At 49.5% G+C, this 20,920-nt stretch overlaps 1 protein-coding gene across 2 annotated transcripts in view; it reads right to left on the bottom strand.

The window, feature by feature from the left end:
• The window catches only part of Trpm1 (transient receptor potential cation channel subfamily M member 1), a 96,610-nt gene extending 76,128 nt beyond the window's left edge, over window positions 1-20,482 (bottom strand). For both annotated transcript variants that reach the window (XM_057755933.1, XM_057755932.1), the window contains exon 1: window positions 20,408-20,482. In XM_057755933.1, coding sequence (XP_057611916.1) covers window positions 20,408-20,482 — 75 coding nt within the window. The remainder of the gene's footprint in view (window positions 1-20,407) is intronic.
• Window positions 20,483-20,920: the final 438 nt, after the last annotated feature.

Raw genomic sequence — 20,920 nt, forward strand, 5'->3', positions numbered from 1 at the left:
CCCTTCATTCTCAATGCCTGCACCACATCAAGGTGAATACCCACTTTGCACACTGCTATTCTCCTCACTGATTAGGTAGATTTTTATGGTTTAAAAACATGCATATTTTGATTTAAAGAAGTTGCTATGGGTGGCAGCGGGGGAGGGGAACCTGGAGAGATGACTCAGTGGTTAGGAGCACTGACTGCTCTTCCAGAGGACTCGAGTTCAATTCCCAGCACCCGCATGGCAGTTCATAACTGTCTGTAACTTCAGGATCCAACACCCTAACAATGATAGGCATACAGGCGAGAGACCAGTGTACACGAAATAAAAATAAATTCATTTTAAAAAAGAAATTGTTATAGAAACTTACAGAAGTAAAAAAAAAGGAGAGACATACAGAAGAACAAATGAGCAGGTCCTCACAAAGCCTCCATGCTACCATGACAACTGGTCACGTTTCCACGTGCTCACTCCTGCCTTTTTTCTACAGATACATTAGACATGTGGTTAGACATGGGCAGTACAAATCTCAAGGCTATGACTACTCGGAGCATGTAGAAGTGTCTCATAATGTTTCATATAAACAGACCAGGGTTTGTGTCTGCCCTGTGACTGGATAACCCTGGGTCGCACTGTGGCACACAATACAGGGTGAATGTCCTCTTACCCTCAGGACAGATTCCTCCATGTGGGATTGCTGGCCTTGTCATGTGCTGTTGCACATGTCTAGAGTCCAGTCCACACTTCTGTCATGAAGGATCAACGAGAGGCCTGGGGCCTCCACCATATCCCCCCACGCCTAGTTAAACTTTAGCGGCCCCACGCTTCTGCGGTGAAGGCTTCTAAGTACACACTCACCCTGTGAACTCAGGTGATTTGGGTTTTTGAGGAAGATGTCTGTTTCCCCAAAGGAAAGGGGTGAGGTAAGAAACTGAGAGAGGTTGGGTGCCACTCAGCCCTGGAACTTCCCAGCAAATCCTAGGCACCTGCATGGAGAAACTGCCACCCAGGGACACTCCGGGTATTAGCCGCTCCTTGACCAGACAGACCCTCTCTTCCGCCAACCAAACTGTCAGTCAGCTCGAGCCTCTGGGAACCCAGGCAGAGTCTGGATCCAGTAATCACTCCCAGGAGGCCCTGAGGCCACCTTTGCAGAGAGAAGCAAGGGGCCAAAAGCCAAGCTCCGCTCCTGGCTTACCTGCTTCAGCTGCCAAGCAGGAAGGGTTCAACCTGGCCTCCTCCAGCCTCTTCTTGGCCCGGGCAGGAAACTGGGTGAGGGGGTCTCACTCTTTAAGAAGAGCAGCCCACATGAGGAGCATGTGAGTGTCCATGCCCAGGCCTCATGATCCCTGTGAGACAATGGCCCCATGACCTGGCTTCCAGGCTGCTCAGCGTGGTATGCATAGAGAGCCAGCTCCCTTTGAAGTGGTCCCCCCACCTCCCTGCCCCAGCCAGGCCTTCTGTGCTACAAATGTCAGCCCACTTTGCATAATTGAGACAATTGGACCTAATCATTCTTTCAGAAGCCCCACGTCAGGCGGCCAATGCCCCCGCCCTCATGAGCCAGGAAGGGGAGCCGCATGCTTCTAATTACTGCTGCGCCGTTTCAAGTTGGTCAGGGCTGGGCCAGAGGTTGAGATGAATCTAAAGCAAATGCTGGGTGAGTCCCACATGACTTTCAGGCCCACGTGAGGCTTCTAATCCTCTCTGTCTCTACCCTGCCAGCAATCTGCCTGACTGGGGTCCCAGTCACCCCCAGGCCACCGCAATGAGAGCTCTTTGGATTTGCTGTAACAACACGCCTGGACATGAGCGCCGGCCCCTGGTGTGCTTTCCCTGCCAGTCCTGAAAGGCTCCTTGACATCCCCTGGTTTGGGCTGCTCTTCACCACGGGTCTGGGAGGCTCCTTGGAGCAGACCCCTCTCTGATTTACCATGAATGTGTGTTGTAGGCAGCTGGGATGCCTGAACAGGTTCCCATTTGCAGGAGAGGACACTGCGGGTGGCTGACTTTCCCAAAAAATACACATGACCTGGTGCAGGCCTGGCTGCTCACTCCAGGTTGGACTGTTCACAGTAGAACACTGAGAATGGGAAAGACTGAACGGGTAGACCTACCTAGAACCAGCAAACGGCCAAAGATCATGGCAGGAGCTGGACAGGTATCCAGGGGCACCGGGAGTCTGCATCCCCCAGAGGATGCAGCTGGGGTCCCAGCCAGTCCAGGAACTGGGGGAAGTCTGCTGTTTCCTTTCCTTGATTTCTTTCATCTCTGGGTCCACCAAAGGTTGGCACCTGTTGTGCTATCAGGCAGGGGTTGTGTACCAGTGCTCGACTTCCCAGGTGGTGAGCCGGGTAGACACCTGGGATGGCAGGCTCATACCACAGCAGCCCTGAAGATGTCATATCATCTTTAGGTGACGTATAATACTCAACACAATGTAAATGCTGTAAGTAAATAGTTATATTCAATACAGATGAAAGGGTTTTTGGCACAGTCTGACCTGAACTTGGTTGAATCCATTGATGGAGAACTTGGGGAGTAGGAAGGCCAACTGCTCCAGAAAGGTGAGAGGAAGCTCTTTATCCAGATATGCAAGAACGGGAAGGCAGAAAGGGGGAGAACCTTTCTCTCATGAGAAAGCTAACGGGCTTTAACGTGTGGGGGTAGTTGGGTAGGGGTCAGGGGGACACATTAGGTAAAGCTGCTGTAATCGGAAGCTGTGGGGCATCAGAGTAGGCCCATGACCCCTGTGAGCTGGAGCACAGTTCCCAGGTCAGGACAGACAAAGGAAGGAGATGATGTTGAAGATGTAGGGAGGATTGGGGCAGACTGGAAAAGTAAGTACCACACACTCAGAATTGCCAAGGTCAAGTGGGCCCTGTCCCGGGAGCGCTGACCCAATCCATTTCCTTTACGTCTTACTTGAGGCAAGACGTAGTGAGAAACACTGCCACGCCTGGGATTGGCAGCAGGGGCAGGCTTCCGTTGCTCCTACTTTGAAACTTATTTTACGCATTTAAATCGAGGGAGCATTACCCTCCCATGACTCAGCTAGAGATTAGAGAGCCTAGGGAGGAAGATGAGAATGACTGCTTAATTGGAAAGTCACACGATGCCTGTGTGAACAGAGGAAGTTAGGTGTAACTTTAAGATCTTTGACTTCGTTATAAAAGGTCATGAAGAGTCAGTTCAGGGAGAGTAAGATCTTCAGAAATTAGGAATTCAGGCTTTGGGAGTTTCTGTCTCTCTCTCTGAAGGGCAGACGGGTCTAGTGGACTAGTTCAGCTAGGCAACAAGGGTGAGCCCACAGCATCTGCTGGCCCTTCTCCAGAGGTCTCCAGGCCTATGGATAATTTAGTACCACAGCAGCCTTCCCCAGGAACACAGTCCCCCCTCCAGACAGCTCCAGACTAGCAGGAGCGGCAATAACCCTTCTGCTTGGCGATGCAGGTTCCAGACAGGAAGAATCCATGAGCAGATCTCGAGTGGGCGATGCTTCCTTCTCAGCTCCTACAGGCTTTCTTTTTTTCCCCCTCTCTCTCTTTGCTTCCTTCCTTGCATCTCAGAGGCCATGTTGTAATGCGGCTCTGGAGAACAAACACATGGGTGCAAAGGACCTGCCAAGCACTCGATACGCGTCAGTCTGCAGGGTCATCTCTACAAAGATGATGGCAATAGTGGCCTCAGCAAACGAGGGCCCTGGGCTGCAGCTCTGTTGATGTCTCACAAGGGTTCGTGAGCCCAGAACGGGCGTGCTCATGTGGGCACGCCCTGAGCTCTCCTACAACAGCAGGCAGCAGCTGGAGCTTCTGGATGGTCCCTGGAGAAAGCCTTAGAGATGGCCCACCATGTCCCCAACATCTCATCAATCCTCACCCCACCACTGGCTGGAGTCCCAGCGTCACTGTCCTGGAAGCCAACAAACCCTCTGCTGGGACCCAGGGAGGACTTTCAAACATTGTGACTCTTCAGCCACTTGGGGCAGTGGCGAACCTCCCAGAATGTGGGTCTCCTTACAGGCCAGTCAATGTGGCCCTTTCCTCTTTCAAGATGTCTGTGTTCCTGAGGAGAAATCTGAGCAAGGAACCAGAGTAAGAACTTGTTTTGCCCAGGCCTGGCTGCAAACTTGTTTGGTTTGCAGGAGCTCCCTAGGCAGGCAATCGTGCCTCCTCATGGGCTGGGAGGAAGATGCTCCAGATGCAAGAGATTGGGATCCTGGGGGGCGGAGCGCGCATGCTCCCAGACAAGCCATGCCTTCTGTTCTTTGCATTGTGCGTAAGTAGGAGCACTCAGAACCGTCAAGAGGGGCTTGTTCCAGTCACAACTTTTTCGAGTAATACGTCATCACTCCTAAAATATGGATTTTAATTGCAACTTGGGGGATAATAACTTTTGAAGAAAATATGAGCCTGTGTTAGTCAGGGTCTTCTAGAGCTTGTCGGCAGCTCATCCTGAGTTCCCGGGCCTTGGAATCCTCGTTTAGTAGAGTGATTTTCCTTTCCACAGTGCATAGCTCCTTCTTCCCCAGAGACAGTTGCCTTTCCTAGTGACTAAGATAAAAGGAAAGAAATCCCTAACTCAGAAATGATCCCTCCTGCCGGGCAGTGGTGGCGCACGCCTTTAATCCCAGCACTCGGGAGGCAGAGGCAGGCGGATCTCTGTGAGTTCGAGACCAGCCTGGTCTACAAGAGCTAGTTCCAGGACAGGCTCCAAAACCACAGAGAAACCCTGTCTCGAAAAACCAAAAAAAAAAAAAAAGAAAAGAAATGATCCCTCCTATAGGATCCAAGGAATGGCGTTCTCAAAACTGGCCTAGTCAGATCTGAGGTCTTTTCAAAAGCCCTTTCTGTGTGAACAGAATTTAGCTGAGACTTGGTGTAGATTTCCCTCTTCAGGCTCATACTATATATGCACCGGGGACTCTCTCACCCAGTGAGGAAATTTCTTTACTTCTGGAAAGCCCAGCCCCTTCCTAAACATGACTGCAACTTCTCTTGTTCTGAAATCCTTGTCAGGCCCAACATGGCCCGAGAAAGAACTTAGGAAGCTTCACTCCTCGGGCTCCAGAGCTTTCCAGCCAGAGCTGACCTAAGTAAAGACCATAAGGCAAATGGATGAGCAATTTAAAGAAATATGTATGCTGGAAGTCTGGTGCAGATGTAAGATGGATACTATTCAGCTCTGTGGGAAAGTTAAATCACAAAATTTGCAGGAGAATGAATGAACATAGAATGTATATTAAATGAGGTCATTCAATCTCAGAAAAAAAAACTGAATATGTTCGCTCCCATATGTGGATACTCGCCTATACTACAGACATGCACATAAGCAAATAAATGTATGTGTAGGTGTAATATAACATACAATGTATGTGTAGGTGTAATATAACATACAATGAAGAACAAGAACAGGTACCATCAGGCAACGAGGAAGACCAGAACTCAGGTAAAGAACACGTGAGCTGTGACAGTGTGTATGATTTTAATACTTTTTCCAGTTTTAACTGTGTCATGGAATTTTAATTTTTTATGGTAGATATTTGCATTAAAAATATAATTGAGGCAACCTAACCAAGCAATCTACAGATTCAACGCAATGCCCACCAAAATCCCGGCAAAATTCTTCAAAGACCTTGAAAGAACAGTACTCAACTGCATGTGGAAAAGCAAAAAAACCAGGATAGCCAAAACAATCCTATACAAAAAAGAACTTCTGGAGGCATCACAATCCCTGACTCCAAACTCTACTACAGAGCTACAGTACTGAAAACAGTCTGGTATTGACATAAGAGCAGGCGGAGGACTAATGGAACTGAATAGAAGACACGGATATCAATCCACACATCTTCACACACCTGATCTTTGATAAAGAAGCAAAAAATATCAAATTGAAAAAAGAAAGCATATTTAACAAGTGGTGCTGGCATAACTGGATATCAACATGTAGAAGAATGAAAATAGATCCATATCATCACCATGCACAAAACTCAAGTCCAAATGGATCAAAGACCTCAGCATAAAGCCAGCCACACTGAACCTTATAGAAGAGAAAGTGGGAAGTACACTTGAGCGCATTGGCACAGGGAATCACTTCCTAAATATAACCCCAGCAGCACAGACGCTGAGAGAAACAATAAATGGGACCTCCTGAAACTGGAAAGCTTCTGTAAAGCAAAGGACACGGTCAACAAGACAAAACGACAGCCTACAGAATGGGAAAAGATCTTCACTAACTCCTCATCAGACAGAGGTTTGATCTTCAAAATATACAAAGAACTCAAGAAATTGGACACCAAAAGATCACATAATACAATTAAAAAAAAATGGAGTGAGGACCTAAACAGAGAACTCTGAACAGAGGAATCTAAAATGGCTGAAAGACACTTAAAGAAATGTTTGACATCCTTAGTCATCAGAGAAATGCAAATCAAAACAACTTTGAGATTCCATCTTTCACCTGTAAGAATGGCCAAGATTAAAAATACTGAGGATAACTTATGCTGGAGAGGTTGTGGGGTAAAGGGAACACTTCTGCATTGCTGGTGGGAATGCAAGCTGGTACAGCCACTTTGGGTGTCAGTGTGGCGATTTCTCAGAAAATTAGGAAACAACCTTCCTCAAGACCCAGTAATACCACTTTGGGGTATATATCCAAAGGACGCTCAATCGTGCCACAAGGACATGTGCTCAACTATGTTCATAGCAGTGTTGTTTGTCATAGCCAGAACCTGGAAACAACCTAAATGCCCCTCGACCGAAGAATGGATAAGGAAAATGTGGTACATTTACACAATGGAGTACTACACAGTAGAAAAAAATAATGACAGATTGAATTTTGCAGGAAAATGGATGGAGCTAGAAAACATTATTTTGGTGAGGTAACCCAGAAAGACAATTATCACATGTACTCACTCATAGATGGTTTTTAAACATAAAGCAAAGAAAACCAGCCTACAGACCACAATCCCAGAGAACTTAGACAATGAGAACACTAAGAGAGACTTACATAGATCTAATCACATGGGAAGTAGAAAAAGACAAAATCTCCTGAGTAAATTGGGAGCATGGGGACCTTGGGGGAGAATTGAAGGGGGGAGGGAAAGGGCAGAGAGGGAGCAGAGAAAAACGTAGAGCTCAATAAATGTCAATAAAACATGTATAATTATATATATAATTGAGAGCCAGACAGTGGTGGTGCACACCTTTAATTCCAGCACTGGGGAGGCAGAAGCAGGTGGATCTCTGTGAGTTCAAGGCCAGTCTGGTCTACAAGAGCTAGTTCCAGGACAGGCTCCAAAGCTACAGAGAAACTCAGTCTCGAAAAAAAATTAAATATATATAATTATACACACATACACACACACACACACACAATCGATAGTGAAAGCGTAAAATCCAAAGAGAAGCTCCATGACTTCAAAATGGCTGTTCCAACTGTGTAGATGTTTGTTAAGACATACAGACCTTGGAGTCTTTATTTGCAAATTCTTTACAACGAAGTGTTTTTTTTTTTTAAAAAAAAGGTCATTCACCAATAAACATGTTACCGTGGGAGGGGGAGATCTCATGGGCCTACTATAAGCAAAGAACTACAGACAACTAAGGGATGCTGGGAGTGAAAGAGTCTTCCCCAGGGATTAGACCAGTAATTGGGTATTTGGTACCAACTGGTTGGCCCTAAAATCAGGTCCATACAAGTAACATTAAACGGACTGAGCAGGTGGTATTTACGTATTATGCATATGTATGTACATGTCACAGTAATGGAGAAAAGAGGGCATGAATTTGAATGGAAGCAAGTGGGTGGGGTTGAAAGAAGAAAAAAAAGGGGAAATTATGTGATTATGTTTTAATTTTTAAATATATAAAAAGCTGGGGATGGAGCCATGGCTCAGCAGTTAAGAGCACTGACTGCTCTTCCAGAGAACCTGGGTTCAATTCCCAGCATCCACATGGAGTTCACAATGGTCTGTAACTCCAGTTCCAGGGGATCTGGTACCCTTACACACACACACACACACACACACACACACACACACACACAGGCAAAACACTAATGCACATAAAATAAATCTTTACTATATATAAATTCATTATTCTTACAAAAATAAAGAGGAAAGATTGAATTCACCAAGGTGTTTCACACACATACACCTCATCAAGCGGAGGAGAAACTTTTTCCTTTTCTCTGCACCTTACAAATGCATCCTCACCACCTTCAGAGCTGCAGAAGCTGGTGGGAAGGATTCAAACACCCACAGTTCTCCTGTGGAGAAATTGAAAGATCTGCCCCTGCTGAGCAGGTGTGTGAATGCCCCAGGCTGAAGCCCTGAGTTTTCCTACTCTCCTTGGGTTTCCGCCTTGATGATGGCAAAGGGCACACAGCAAAGCTCAGCTCACACGCCTCCTTGGAAGTCACCACCCGTGTATTTCTGGGTCTGTCATGTGGAGACCTCCTGTGGGCAGCTGCCATCTGGCTGCAGTTCGGAATTGTGCAAGGCCTGCCTATCTCCAGGAAAGTCTTTCTCTGTCTGTACCCCACCACCACTGTGTTTGTGTGTGCGTGTGCATGTGCGTGTGTGTGTGTTTGCTAGGAATCAAAACCAGGGCAAGTGCTCTCCCACTGAGTTGTGTACTTACAGAAATCATCTTACGGACTGAATTTCTGGGTAAGGCAAGATTCTGAGCAGAAAGACTCAGGCAAGAGAATTCTGAATGACAGCCAACGGTTCCGCAAGAAAAAGGAGGTGCGGCGGGTGTGCAGGAGAAACTGACAAGGGGTAGAGCTTTGGGACAGCTGAGGACAGACAGGCAGCTGGGGCATCTCAGGATAGCTTCAGTTTTACGTCATTCCCGAGCCTACACAACAGCTAAACCTCCTACAGCTGTCTGTTGAGGGGCAGGGGCAGTCTAGTGAGGACGAGGCTAGTGAGGCGGAACTGTGTGACCGTGGCGGGTCCCCGGGGGAGAGAGAAGAGGGTGATGTGTAGCTGTTTCCTTCGGATTGAAATGCCACTCTCTGGTGTGCTGGGAAGCAAGGCCTACCCAACTCACCAGAAGTCCTGTCTCAGAAGCTCTCCCTGAAGTTTCACGAGCAGTAAACCATTTCTGAGAGAGAGGAGACTCTTGGCAGTGGCGGTGGGGGGAGGGGAGGAGGACACCTGCAAACTGTGCTACAACTGTCGTAATACACCTTTTTGCATTGTCTGACCCGCCTGTACTTCTGCAAGTAACCCCAATAAACTCAATGGCTCGCCAGGCTGGAACTGGCTGGAATCACTACTCTGGCCTGTTGGTCCCACCTCTGTTGGGGAAAACTACACAAGTCTTCCCCAAAAGTCATGCCCGCAGGTGGGCCTCAGAACTCCCTGGAATAACTAGCACTTGCAGAATGAAAGAGCTCAAATATCAGGAATCTTGGTCTCCCGAAACACAAGCTAACACGGTTTAAACGCCGCAAGAGAGCTATTTCCACAGGGACCACAAGGGCTCGCGGGGTGCATGCCAGGAATCCATCCCATTCCTGGAAGGGAAGAAGGGCAGGATTCTCTGTCTTGGAACCGTGAAGTCACCTGTGCTGGTTAGTCTCACGTCAACTTGACACAAGCTGAAGTCACCTGAGAGGAGGGGACCTCCGTTGAGAAAATGGCCTCCATAAGAATGCACTGTAAGGAAGCCTGTAGGACATTTTCTTAATTACTGATTGATGTGGGCCCACCCTATTGTGGCTGGGATCACCCAGGGCTGGTGGTTCTGGGTGCTGTAAGACAGTTGAATGAGCAAGCCATGTTGGGCAAGTCAGTAGGCAGCACTCCTCAGGAACCTCTGCAGCTGCTCTTGCCCCAGGCTCCTACACTGTTGGAGCTCCTGCCCTAAGGGCCTTCACAGATGAACAGTGAGAGAGAAATGTCAGTGAAGTCAACCCTTTACTTCCAGAGTTGTTTCGGTCCTACTGTTTCGCAGCAATGGAAACCCTAAGACACAACCCATGGCTCAAAACTCACTGCAAGTGGGCTCTGGCTAAGAATGGCCAAGGGCATCTTCGTAGGCAGGAGGACTGTGCTGTCACGTGGGGTCCTATAGGAGTCACCCTGAATTTGGGTTCCTACTCTGCTGCCATCTTGAAATGTTTGAAAAAATTTAAGACAAGAAGGTGTGCCTATTATTTTGCACTGTAACCAACAAATGTTACGACAGATCTCCAGGAGATGTTCCTCCTGTGCCAAACCAAGGAGGCCCCCAAGTGCCAAAGGCTTGCATGCTTTCAGAGGGGCTGCCTCTGGGGCGTGCCAGGTAGAGATGACTCCAAAGAGGGACTTAGCCACTTCTGTCACAAGCAAGTTTCATCCTTCTGAGTGCCTCATTGCACCTTGGCTAACTGGCTGAGCTGCCTTCCTCTGTGGGTCAGTTTAGGGGACTCTCAGAGCTTGGGGTATCTCTTGCCACGGAGTCTTGAGGAAGGTTAGGGACCCTTGAGCAGCTGTTGCTCTGGCAACAGTACCAACTTTTGCTAACTGGTCTGCCAGTCCAGCTACCTTTCCCTGCTGGTGAGCCAGGCGCCACCAGCTCAGCGCTCTGCTGCCCCCTGCTGGTTGTTTTCAGAGCCAACCAGAGCCCTAGCTGTCGTTTGCTTTCCATAAAAGTAATTTATAAAATTGCTGCTTTTTTTTTTAGTCAAAATACTGAGCTGCACAAATGTCAGTTAGAACTCTCACAGACCAATCTCGTTAGTCATAGGAGTTTTAGAAGCAGGAGCGAAAACCTTTTATGAAGGATAATCTGAAAATACATTCCGTGTGTGCTAAAGAGAGCCCCCAGAAGCCAGAGGGCTCTGGTGGCTCTGGGGGCACGTGACACACGGCCCATGTCTTAGAAAACTCCAGAGAGTGAGATGTGACACCCATAAGCCTCCTGGACAGAGGCCTTTCCACAGGCTCTGTGGCCTCTTAGAACCTGTGTGGTTTTGACACCCCAACCCCTTCTCCTCCATTTTATAGCATGAGGCCTGAACTTCAGCAAGGGTGTACTTGGGGGTACAGTAATTCTTAAGTACCCGAGTCACTGGTTACAGGGCTCCAAGGTCTGTCAAATCTGTAAGTGCTCAAGTCCCTTACACAAGACAATGTTATATGCGCATAGAACCTATGGGTATTCTTGAGACATACCTGGATGACATAGACTACCTACAAGAACACACATGTTCTGTGTACATATTGAGTGAAGATGCACATATATGTATTTTGGGGATGATGGAACTTGAACCCAGGTCTTTTCACATACTAAGTCACTGAGCTACACTCTAAGCCCTAAATAGCACGCAGACCAGTTGGTTAGGAGATAGCAATAAGAAAAAAAAAAGTCTGCTTAAATCCATGGATTCAAAGCTGAGGACATAAAGGGCTCGTGACACATGAGCATTCTTCTATGTGGGTCAGGAAATAAGTCTTTTCTAGAGCTGAGGGCTACCTGCGCCCTAGGCCAGTCTTATGATCCAGTAATTGAAGGAACCTGCCTCCTGCCCTGCCTGGCATTTGGCCTTTTCCACCGACAGCTGTTTGCCTGGCCAGGATGAGGAGATGAGATGGGCCAGAGCATCGAGATGTAGGTACAGATTGTTGATAGTTGCAGCATTCAGTGCATAGCTAGTGTATAGCATAGCAGGTAAGGATTGGTCCAGGGACTTTATCTAAGGTCCAGGGAGGGGGAATTGGGGTCAATGAGCTGGGGTTCTAGGACTGGGAACATTTTTGTCCCTGGCTGCTTTTACACCTTTATCATCAGCCTCAGCCCTGTCTCCCCTTGTCTCTCTCTGGCCTACCCATGAGCGCCATTCTTCCTTCTTCACTGAAATGGCTCCCAAATCCCAGCAGAACAAAGTCATGCTGGTAGCTGGGCTCAGCGGCCAGGCCTGCTTTTCCAGGATCAAAGTCTTATTGACAGCCATTAATCACATGTAAGCAGATATTCCTCGGGCATCAGGCACCAGCAGATGCTGTACGGCTGCCTGGGCCATTAGGAAGATTATGCCCGGGCCCGGCCAGCACCCAGCACCCGTTGTCTGGGGAGGTGGGACTGAGCTCTTGATCCTTAAGCAGGGGACCAGCATGTGTGCTTCCTTCCTGCCCTCCCTGTAACAACCCCTAGATCTCTCCGCTAAAGGAGCTCGTCTCCCAACGCACAGGCTATGCCCACCTCAGACCACATCATTCTAGCTTGATGCCCAGCCACACTGGCAGCCTGGGAAAGCAGAGGCTCTGCCTTACTCCATACTGGAGGCTCTGCCAGGCCCAAAGCAAGTGGTTGCCCCTGTGGGTGCCCGAGTAGGAAAGGCTGAGTCTAAACCAGGAGGAGTGGGTGGGAATTCAACTGGGTACCAGGGCTAAGGGGAATGGAAAGGGAGGGCCTTACAGACCAACAGTCACACACATGTCCCCCTGCACCGTGGGCTGGCCACTTGCAACGGACTTATCCGGGACACACCACTGCCCAGTCTAAAGTGACCTCATGGCAAAGGCTCACTGTTTCGGTGCTCCAGTTCCAGTTCCACACCAGGCAGGTGTGGTCCATGTCCCTTATTGAGTACCCCAAATATCCTACTATTGGACTATAGAGGGTATTGGCTGTCCACAAAGGGAGGTCCCCTTAGTAGTTCCAGGAGCCAATGAATCTTTTGCTAGTAACCATGACAACGGATAGTCAAAAGCACATTTGTTTCGGGGGGCTCAGGACATATTAGACTCTGTAGAAACACACGCGTGGAGAACAAAAGAGTTCCCTTCTTCGTGGGGACCTCTCAGGTGTGGGAAATAATCACGGGATTCAGAGTCTAGTGGCTACAGGAATGAATGAACGGTGTGGCTGGCTGGGAAGAGGCCGCTGGGGAGAGGGGCTGGCTGGTACTTAGGCCCCTCTTAAGGCAAGCCTGTAGGAGCAGTTGGAGGTCCATGTGGTTGGATGCTGATGATGAGCGTGTCCAGGGAAGGCTGTGTTGGACCTAGCGGGGCAGGGGTATGCCTAGCCATGTTCACTGTGTCCTTCATTTCTGATCCCCATTTTCCTCAAAATGGCTTTGGCTGCTTCGAAGAATCTTAAAGTGTGTCTTCTAAAGCACCAGGAAGAAGCAGCGGAGATGGTTCAGTGAGCAAGGGGCTTCCCACACGAGCATGAAGACCTGATTTTGGACGCTAAGAGCCGGTGTACCATCTAGTGTGGCGGTGTGAATCCGGAATCTCAGGGCTTCTGTAAAGATGGGAAGTTGGAGACAGGAGAATCTCTAGAAGCCCGACACACAATATTCAGGAGCAAACTACGAAAGACCCCGCCTCAAACACGGTGAAGACGTGAGGACCGGCAGGTAAGCTGATCTCTCATGGGTACTATGGTACAAGTGCATACACTCACACGCACATGCACACACACACACACACGGGGTGGGTAAAAATAAAACACAGAAAAGCATAAAAATGTCCTGATGGGTTTCAAGACTCTTAGGAGACCAGATACGCCTCTTTAGAAGGACTATTTTGAGCGAGTTATTTTGGAAAACCGTGGTCAAAAGCAACTCTTTGAGAATGGAGCAGAAGTGCCCTTTCCAGAAGGAAAATGCTCATCTCTGAAAGGGTCTCGGTGGTTAGCATGGCTTCTCCTCACTAGGAAGCAAAGGTGACTCTATGTCCTAAGAGATTCTCCTAGATGAGGCTGGAGAAACGGCTCAGCAGAGAAGAGCACCTACTGCTCTTGCAGAGAGCCTGAGTTGCGTTCCTAGCACCCATGAAGGGTGGCTCACAGCCCCCAAAACCCTAACCCCAGGAGACCCAGGATTGTCTTCTGGCTTCTGAGAGCAACTGCATTCAGGTGAATAGCCCTCTCCCCAACACACACACACATACACACGCACACCTGCAGAATAAGCCCTATCCTGTTTGCACAGGCCTTTGCCCACACCCTTTTTTCTGTCTTTATTCAAGAGCTGTATGTACGCCGGAGGTAGAGAAAAGATTCTGAAGGCGTGCAAGCCTCTCTGCATTTTCTCCCGTGTATATGGCAGGGGGTCATGTCATTAAACATCTGTTCCAGCTACTTGTGCTAATCTGCCTTTTGTTGCAGAGAGTCTCGGTGTGTAGAATGTAAGAAAAAAATCGACTCTCCTCCCCCAAATCCTAGGTTAGAAACACTGCCAAGACCCCTGGATGTGTGTGCAATCCCCCCCCACACACACACACAGTAGCGCATGCTCCCTCAAGCAGAGAACTCTGTGGGTAATATAACACCAAAGGTAATTACAGGTTTCTCGGGAGAAGGAAGAAAGCTCAAAGGCTTTCTTCTTTGAAAATATACCTCAAAAAAAAAAAAATATATATATATATATACCTCAAAGTGTCATGTTGTGCAGAATAGAGATACACAATTTTTATTTGCCAGTTTAAGATTAAAAAATAAGACTGGAGAGATGGTTCGGTGCAAACATGAGGACCTGAGTTCAAATCCCAGAACCCACATTTATAAAGCTGGTTGTGATAGTGCATGTGTGTGGTCCCAGCATTCTACAGTGAGACAGGAGGTGGAGACAGGGGAATTCTTGCAAGCTAGGGGGCCAGATAGCCTGTCTGTCACACACGGTGTGGGAGGTGCTGAGCGACACCTGGGGCTGTCCTCTGACTTTCACACACGCCAGCTACCTCGTACATGTAGGGAGAATGTAATACACACATGTGTCACAGAGAAAGAGAGAGAGAATAAAAAAATAAGCCTTGAAAGCACTTAAGAACCTGCTGCTCTTAAGAACCAAGGACATAGGTGAATAACATAACAGAAATGCAAACCAGAGAGAATCTGAATGACTGACGTGGGGCGGTAATGAAGTTGAAGAACTGAGGTGTGTTTAGTTCTGTCTTAGCCAAGACCACCAGGCACTGCCAATGAATTCCTTATGCACACACTATCAGAGGGACAGAGGGGAGGAGGAGCCACTCCTTCCTTGAAGAGGGAGGGGCTCTGCTTCCTTTGGATGGGTGGTGAGGTGGGAAGAGCCACCCGAGCTCCCTGGTGTCCCCGAGGCAGCAGGAGTCACAGGTGGCCTGGGATCCCATTGCCTCTAACAGCAGTGTCTGCTGTGCTGTGCTGTGCTTCTGCACACAGGAACTTTTGTCTTTGGCCTGAAATACACACTGCAGGCTGCTTTCAGCCTTCAGTGCTCATGGGGGCATTTCCTCCAGTTGCCATGCCCAGTTTCCGCCTGAACCACTCATGGTTCAAGTCTAGCTGCTTCTGAAGAGGACCACCATGCCATCTCAACTTGCTCAAAAGTTAAATCCCAAGTTGCTCTTTCCCTGCGAACTTTCTTTACTCTTGGGCCAAGGTTCTATCCAAGGGCAAAGTCAACTGCAGATGAAGCCTGCATCATGGCCCAGAGAATCAGCAGATACCGGGGCACCTGTTCCCTTCACACATCCCTCCCATTCATCTCGCTCCCCCTCTGTCCCAAGTCCCCTCCAACTCTCTAGCCTGTGGATCGGCTGTTCCCGCGAGCCAGATGCTCTTCCTGTGGAGGTCAGCATGCCTCATCTCCCTTCCTCAGCCCTGCGGCTTTTGCTTAGTGTACACCCTACCCTGATGTACGGGCCCCTCTCTGGTCCCTTTTCACAGCACTTTCTCAGCACAGCCGACTCCCTGGGAAGCCCACCCCTGGAGGGTCTGCTGCTGTTTTCTGACTTGACATTCTAGACTCCCACCTCCAAGGAGGCGGCTGTGGCTGACATGTGCTTGTGGGAGAAAGGAGGCGTGTGCATTTATCAAAGAGCAGTCTTTGTCCAAACACTACAATAGATTTGCAGAGAAAAGCAACAAAGAACAAAGCCACAAAGAACTCCCTTTCTATGATCGGTTTTCGTGCCGTTTGGGGTTTTGCTTTTCAGTTGGCAATGTAAACATTAAATCTATATTCCTAACAAGGGTAGCCTAGTGACATAAGGCAGGTGGGAAATAAAGACATCTTCAGTGATAGACGCAGGAAAGTCCACCTTATCAATGAAATTAAGACCAGAGAGGTTGAATAACTTTTCTGTAATCACACAGCAAAATCCTAAGCAGGAATCCTGCAGGCAAGGGTGGTCAGAGCCTTGATGTGAAAGCTCTATCCATGGAATGTCATTGCAACCTAGATTCACCGAAGCCCCGTCTCAGCTCTGCGTGGGAAGTACCCGTTGGCGATGTGAGCAGGTGGAGACCCCACAGATGCTGGGAAGGCCCGGCTAGAAGCTGACCTTGGAACGGCTCTGCCTATTCCCGAATCCCAGAGGCAAAGAATGAGAGAAGACACGGTGGAACCAGAAGCCTGGGGGGAGGGCCCCTGCCAGGCTGCGACCCACTCTGAAAGACAGGGTTGCAGAAGTGTGGGGTGCAGTTGCAGAGTCCAGAGGCTCTGCTTTGGACAAGCACATCTATGGCCATGCGGGGGAGCAGCGAGGGACACCTTCTAGCTTTAATAGGGGATAGGAGAAAAGGGGGATTTTAGGGGTTCCTGAGAGCCACCAAGATCATCCTGATCTCTAAAGTGCCATGTCTGGCTCTCCCCCGAGGAAACGGCACGACAGCTCAGAGAAGGGCGTATTGTGTTCTCTGCATCCACACACTGGGCTTGCTGCCTCCTGAATCTCAGGGCCTCTGAGCAGAGACTCACAGATGCGCTGCAGCTGAGCTGGGCCCTGTGCTTCGACAACCCGCCTCCGCCTCACATTCGACAGATGTTGGTTCTGAAATCTGAACATTTCCTTTTGGGGAATGTTGACAGTTTCATAGTAAGTTTGGATGGCAACATCTTTTTCCTCCGTTTGTCTTTCAGGAACACTTTGATGTCCTCTGCTTGGTGCATCCTCTAGGCCAGCGTTTCTCCGTCTTTGGGTTGCGACCCCAGATATTTACATTATGATTCATAACGGTAGCAAAATTACACTCATGAAGTAGAAAGGAAATAATTTTAGGGCTGGGGTCACCACAACATGAGGAACTGTGTGAAATAAAGGGTTACAGTGTCCGGAAGGCTGAACCACTGTTCCAGGCAGGGCTGGCTAGTGGGAGGGGCAGCCTGTTCTGTGCTGTGTGCTACTGGAGCTCACCTCAGTTCGTCCTCCAGAGCCAACTCTCCCGTTCCCTGCACCCTAACAGGATGCTTCCTAGCCTTGGCTCACCCATTCCCTGCACCCTAATGGAATGCTTTCTAGCCTGGGCTCACCCATTCCCTGCACCCTAATGGAATGCTTCCTAGCCTGGGCTCACCCATTCCCTGCACCCTAATGGAATGCTTCCTAGCCTGGGCTCACCCATTCCCTGCACCCTAATGGAATGCTTCCTAGCCTGGGCTCACCCATTCCCTGCACCCTAATGGAATGCTTTCTAGCCTGGGCTTACCCATTCCCTGCATCCTAACAGAATGCTTCCTGGGCTCACTCATTCCCTGCAGCTTAATGGAATGCTTCCTAGCCTGGGCTCACCCATTCCCTGCACCTTAATGGAATACTTCCTAGCCTGGGCTCAGCCATTCCCTGCACCCTAATGGAATGCTTCCTAGCCTGGGCTCACCCATTCCCTGCACCCTAATGGAATGCTTTCTAGCCTGGACTCACCCATTCTCTGCATCCTAACAGAATGCTTCCTAGCCTGGGCTCACCCATTCCCTGCACCTTAATGGAATGCTTCCTAGCCTGGGCTCCACCAAGGGTCATGTGACCCTCACAAAGGCAAGGGCTTCTTTCGGGAACTCTGCTGAAGTGCGGGTTCATTCCTCAAGACTTAGCAGAGCCTTCAGTGCCCCGATGTGCACTGTGGGGCTCTCCCAGTGTGCACGCTCCATGGCTTGGAGCTGGAGTCGTGTTCCCAGGATGCACTGGACTTAGGCTGGGATGGGGTTTCTGTGACATGCTGAACAGGGGCATACCTCAGGCAGGAGGGTTGCTTTGAGTTCAAGACCAGCCTGGACTAGAGTAAGACTCCTACATCGTTGGGGAAAAAAGAAATAAAAAAGATCCTAAGAACCGTTCTTCATCTTCATTTTTCCTTCTGTGCTCTCATTCTCGGCCTGAGGATTGTCATAAAAAAAAAAAAAAGCCAGGGGCAAACGGAGTACTGAGCCGTTAACTAGGTCAGGTGCAGGCAGGGAGGGTCTGGGGAGTTCAGGTTTGGAGGTGGTGGGAAGTACAGGAGATGGGACCCCAGGGCCTCCCTCCCACTCGCAGCTCACACGCTCTGCTACTGAACCACACTGCCAGCGCAGGCAAGAGGCCACCGTCAGTTGTTGTGGGATGAGATCACCTTGGAAAGGGGAGGGGCATCCTCTTCTTAAATGTGAAGTAAAATTGGGTGCATAGTCCTGGGGGAGTCGGAGGGAGGGGAGGAAAGAGATGGCAGGAGAGGGCGTACAGGAGGGGGAAAGGAAGAGGGAAATGGGGGAGGGGGAGGGGAAAGAGAAAGGTGCTAGTTTTCAATGTTGACCAAACTCCAAGTGCTTCTTCCCTCAGCTGAGTTCCCCCACGCCCAGACTCCGCACCAGGCAGAGGGCGGTCAGAAACATGGGATCCCAGAACAGCACAGCCTGCTTCCTTTCAGCAGCTCTTATCAGTTAGCACGAGCAGCTGTGTTCTGGGGAGGAGGCCCTGCAGCACTATGTGGGTGCAGCCGCGTAGCTAGTGGCGTGCGGGTGAATGTCGTGTTCCTGCCAAGTGTGGTAGTAGATCTGTGAATGCTAATTTACAAGACACTGTGGGTGTGCTGGCTCCGGAGGAAGAATGGCGACTCTCACAGGCCTGGGAGGACTGGGAGATGTACCACACCCCACCCACTCACCAGGAGCCCTTGGGGGTGGATCTTCGCTATTCTTCAAACTGGGAAAAGCCTTAACTATTAAAAAGAATAGTTTCTTATTTTCTCTGTGTGTTTTCAGGCGTCTGGGACATCAGACACTGGGAAACAACCTGGCTGGATGCATACCCAGCGGTTGACATGCAGGGAGACCACAACTGGCCAGCTCCTGAGTCCACAGGACACTCACCTGTCTCACCCTGCTGCCCTAGCTTCTATCCCCAACACTGACCACGGCACTGGCTGGCACTCCAGTGTTCAGAACAAGCTCCTTCAGGGAAACACTCTTCTGCTCATACCCTCTCCTTCCTGTCCCTCACCCTCTGGAGGAGAAGTGTCTTAGAAGGAACAGGATCAACACCACCCCTACCACCCGTGCACTCAACAAATGTTCAGGCGCCTCTGCCTTCTGGCTTGGGCTCTACCTGAGGTCCGCTGAATGTAAGATGTCCGATTCAGGCCACCAAGTGTGGGAAGAATGTATGCCTGTTTGAATGAGCATTCACGACAAGAACATGGCCTCTGATTCATGAGAATGGCCAGACCTTTCCCTGGTCCAAGTATAGATGTTGATGAATGGGGAACAGTAGCATAAACCATACAGAGCTTCCTAGTCCCAGATGACTTTATGGACACACCCTTTGAGGCTGTTCCTCTGCAGAGACCACATACCGAGATCAACTGAGCAACCTCCTTGTCCATACTGTATATAATAAACACAGATTAGCTGACCAAACACACAGAGTATCCAAGCTGCTGGTGTGGCTCCTTCTGAGGCCAGGGCCCACTGGACCCCAGCTTTACAGTTACTTGTGTCTGTAACTTTCAGTCAGGTTTCCAGTGCCCAGTTGCATGGGTCATGGTAACCTGGATCCAAAGGACCCCTTCTTGAAGTTCAAGGTGCTTAGGGACACTCACTCCTGGGCTGGTGTGTAGTCACTTTGGACAGCAGACGAATGAGCCTAACAGACACAATAGGGGACTTCCACACAGACTGCTCTGAGGTCACAGAACCCAGACCCAGCTCAGGGCTCACTCAGGGCACCCTTTCCCCGGCTAGAAACACCACTACTCAACTTCCTTTGGTGTACTCCATACCCTAGGGCTGAGGCCCACACTGCGGGCATCAATTATCCCCAAGTCTCCTTGGTAATTTTATGAATCTGCAAACAGAACAAAGCAGGGGAGTACTTATGTGGTGCCCTGTGGTGTAGACAAGGGATGTCATGGGGACGCTGCCCAAAGGTAGCTGTGCAGCATTCCGAGTGAGAGAATGGAGACAAAGGGCATGGGACAGAGACAGGAAATGTGGGGGCCACCTCCTAAGAAGGGAGCTTGATGTGGAAACAGTATATGCACACAACATACACACTCTACACACACACAAAATCCACACAATACATATGCAGCACATATACACTCAACACACACACACACACACACACACACACACACACACACACCTGGAAGGCAAGAGCTCACTGGAGCAACACTCACACAGAACAGAGACCCATGTCCCTCTACCCTGCTGCCCATCTGCCCTTGGGCATCAAGCCAACTACACTCACCTTCTGGGAACCCGAAGTGGAGCTCTTGAGTGAGCCACGCTTGAAGGAGCTGCTCATTTTCCTGAGGGAGCCCATGGGTGCCTCTGCATTCGCTGCGAGGCCCAGCCTCACATGGGAATCCCCGATGGGCTGAGACAAGAGACACACAGCTCTTTTTAACCAGGCAAGGCACGGGGGGACTGAGGAGGAGCTGGGCTGCTTCCCACCCTCCTGCTGGACTCCCACCTGGTGCCCAGAATCTAGATGGCTTCTGTAACATCTGTAATCAGCTTTAATCCACCGTCCCTCCTCCCCGCGCCGCTGCATGGTTTTTAGGAGAGAGATTTAGCAAATGGGAATTGGAAGTGCAATCTACTTTGAGAAAGTGGTGGCTGAACTAGGGTGGCACATGGTGAAGATTTGGGGATCCTCCAGCACTGGTGTCCAAGGCCCCTTGCTGGACTATGACTTAATTAACGTTTTCATTGCAGGAAAAAAAAACATGATTAAAAGCAAGTTGGGGAGGAAAGGATT

The sequence above is a fragment of the Chionomys nivalis genome, chromosome 23, assembly GCF_950005125.1.
Source record: "Chionomys nivalis chromosome 23, mChiNiv1.1, whole genome shotgun sequence".
Taxonomy (NCBI): domain Eukaryota; kingdom Metazoa; phylum Chordata; class Mammalia; order Rodentia; family Cricetidae; genus Chionomys; species Chionomys nivalis.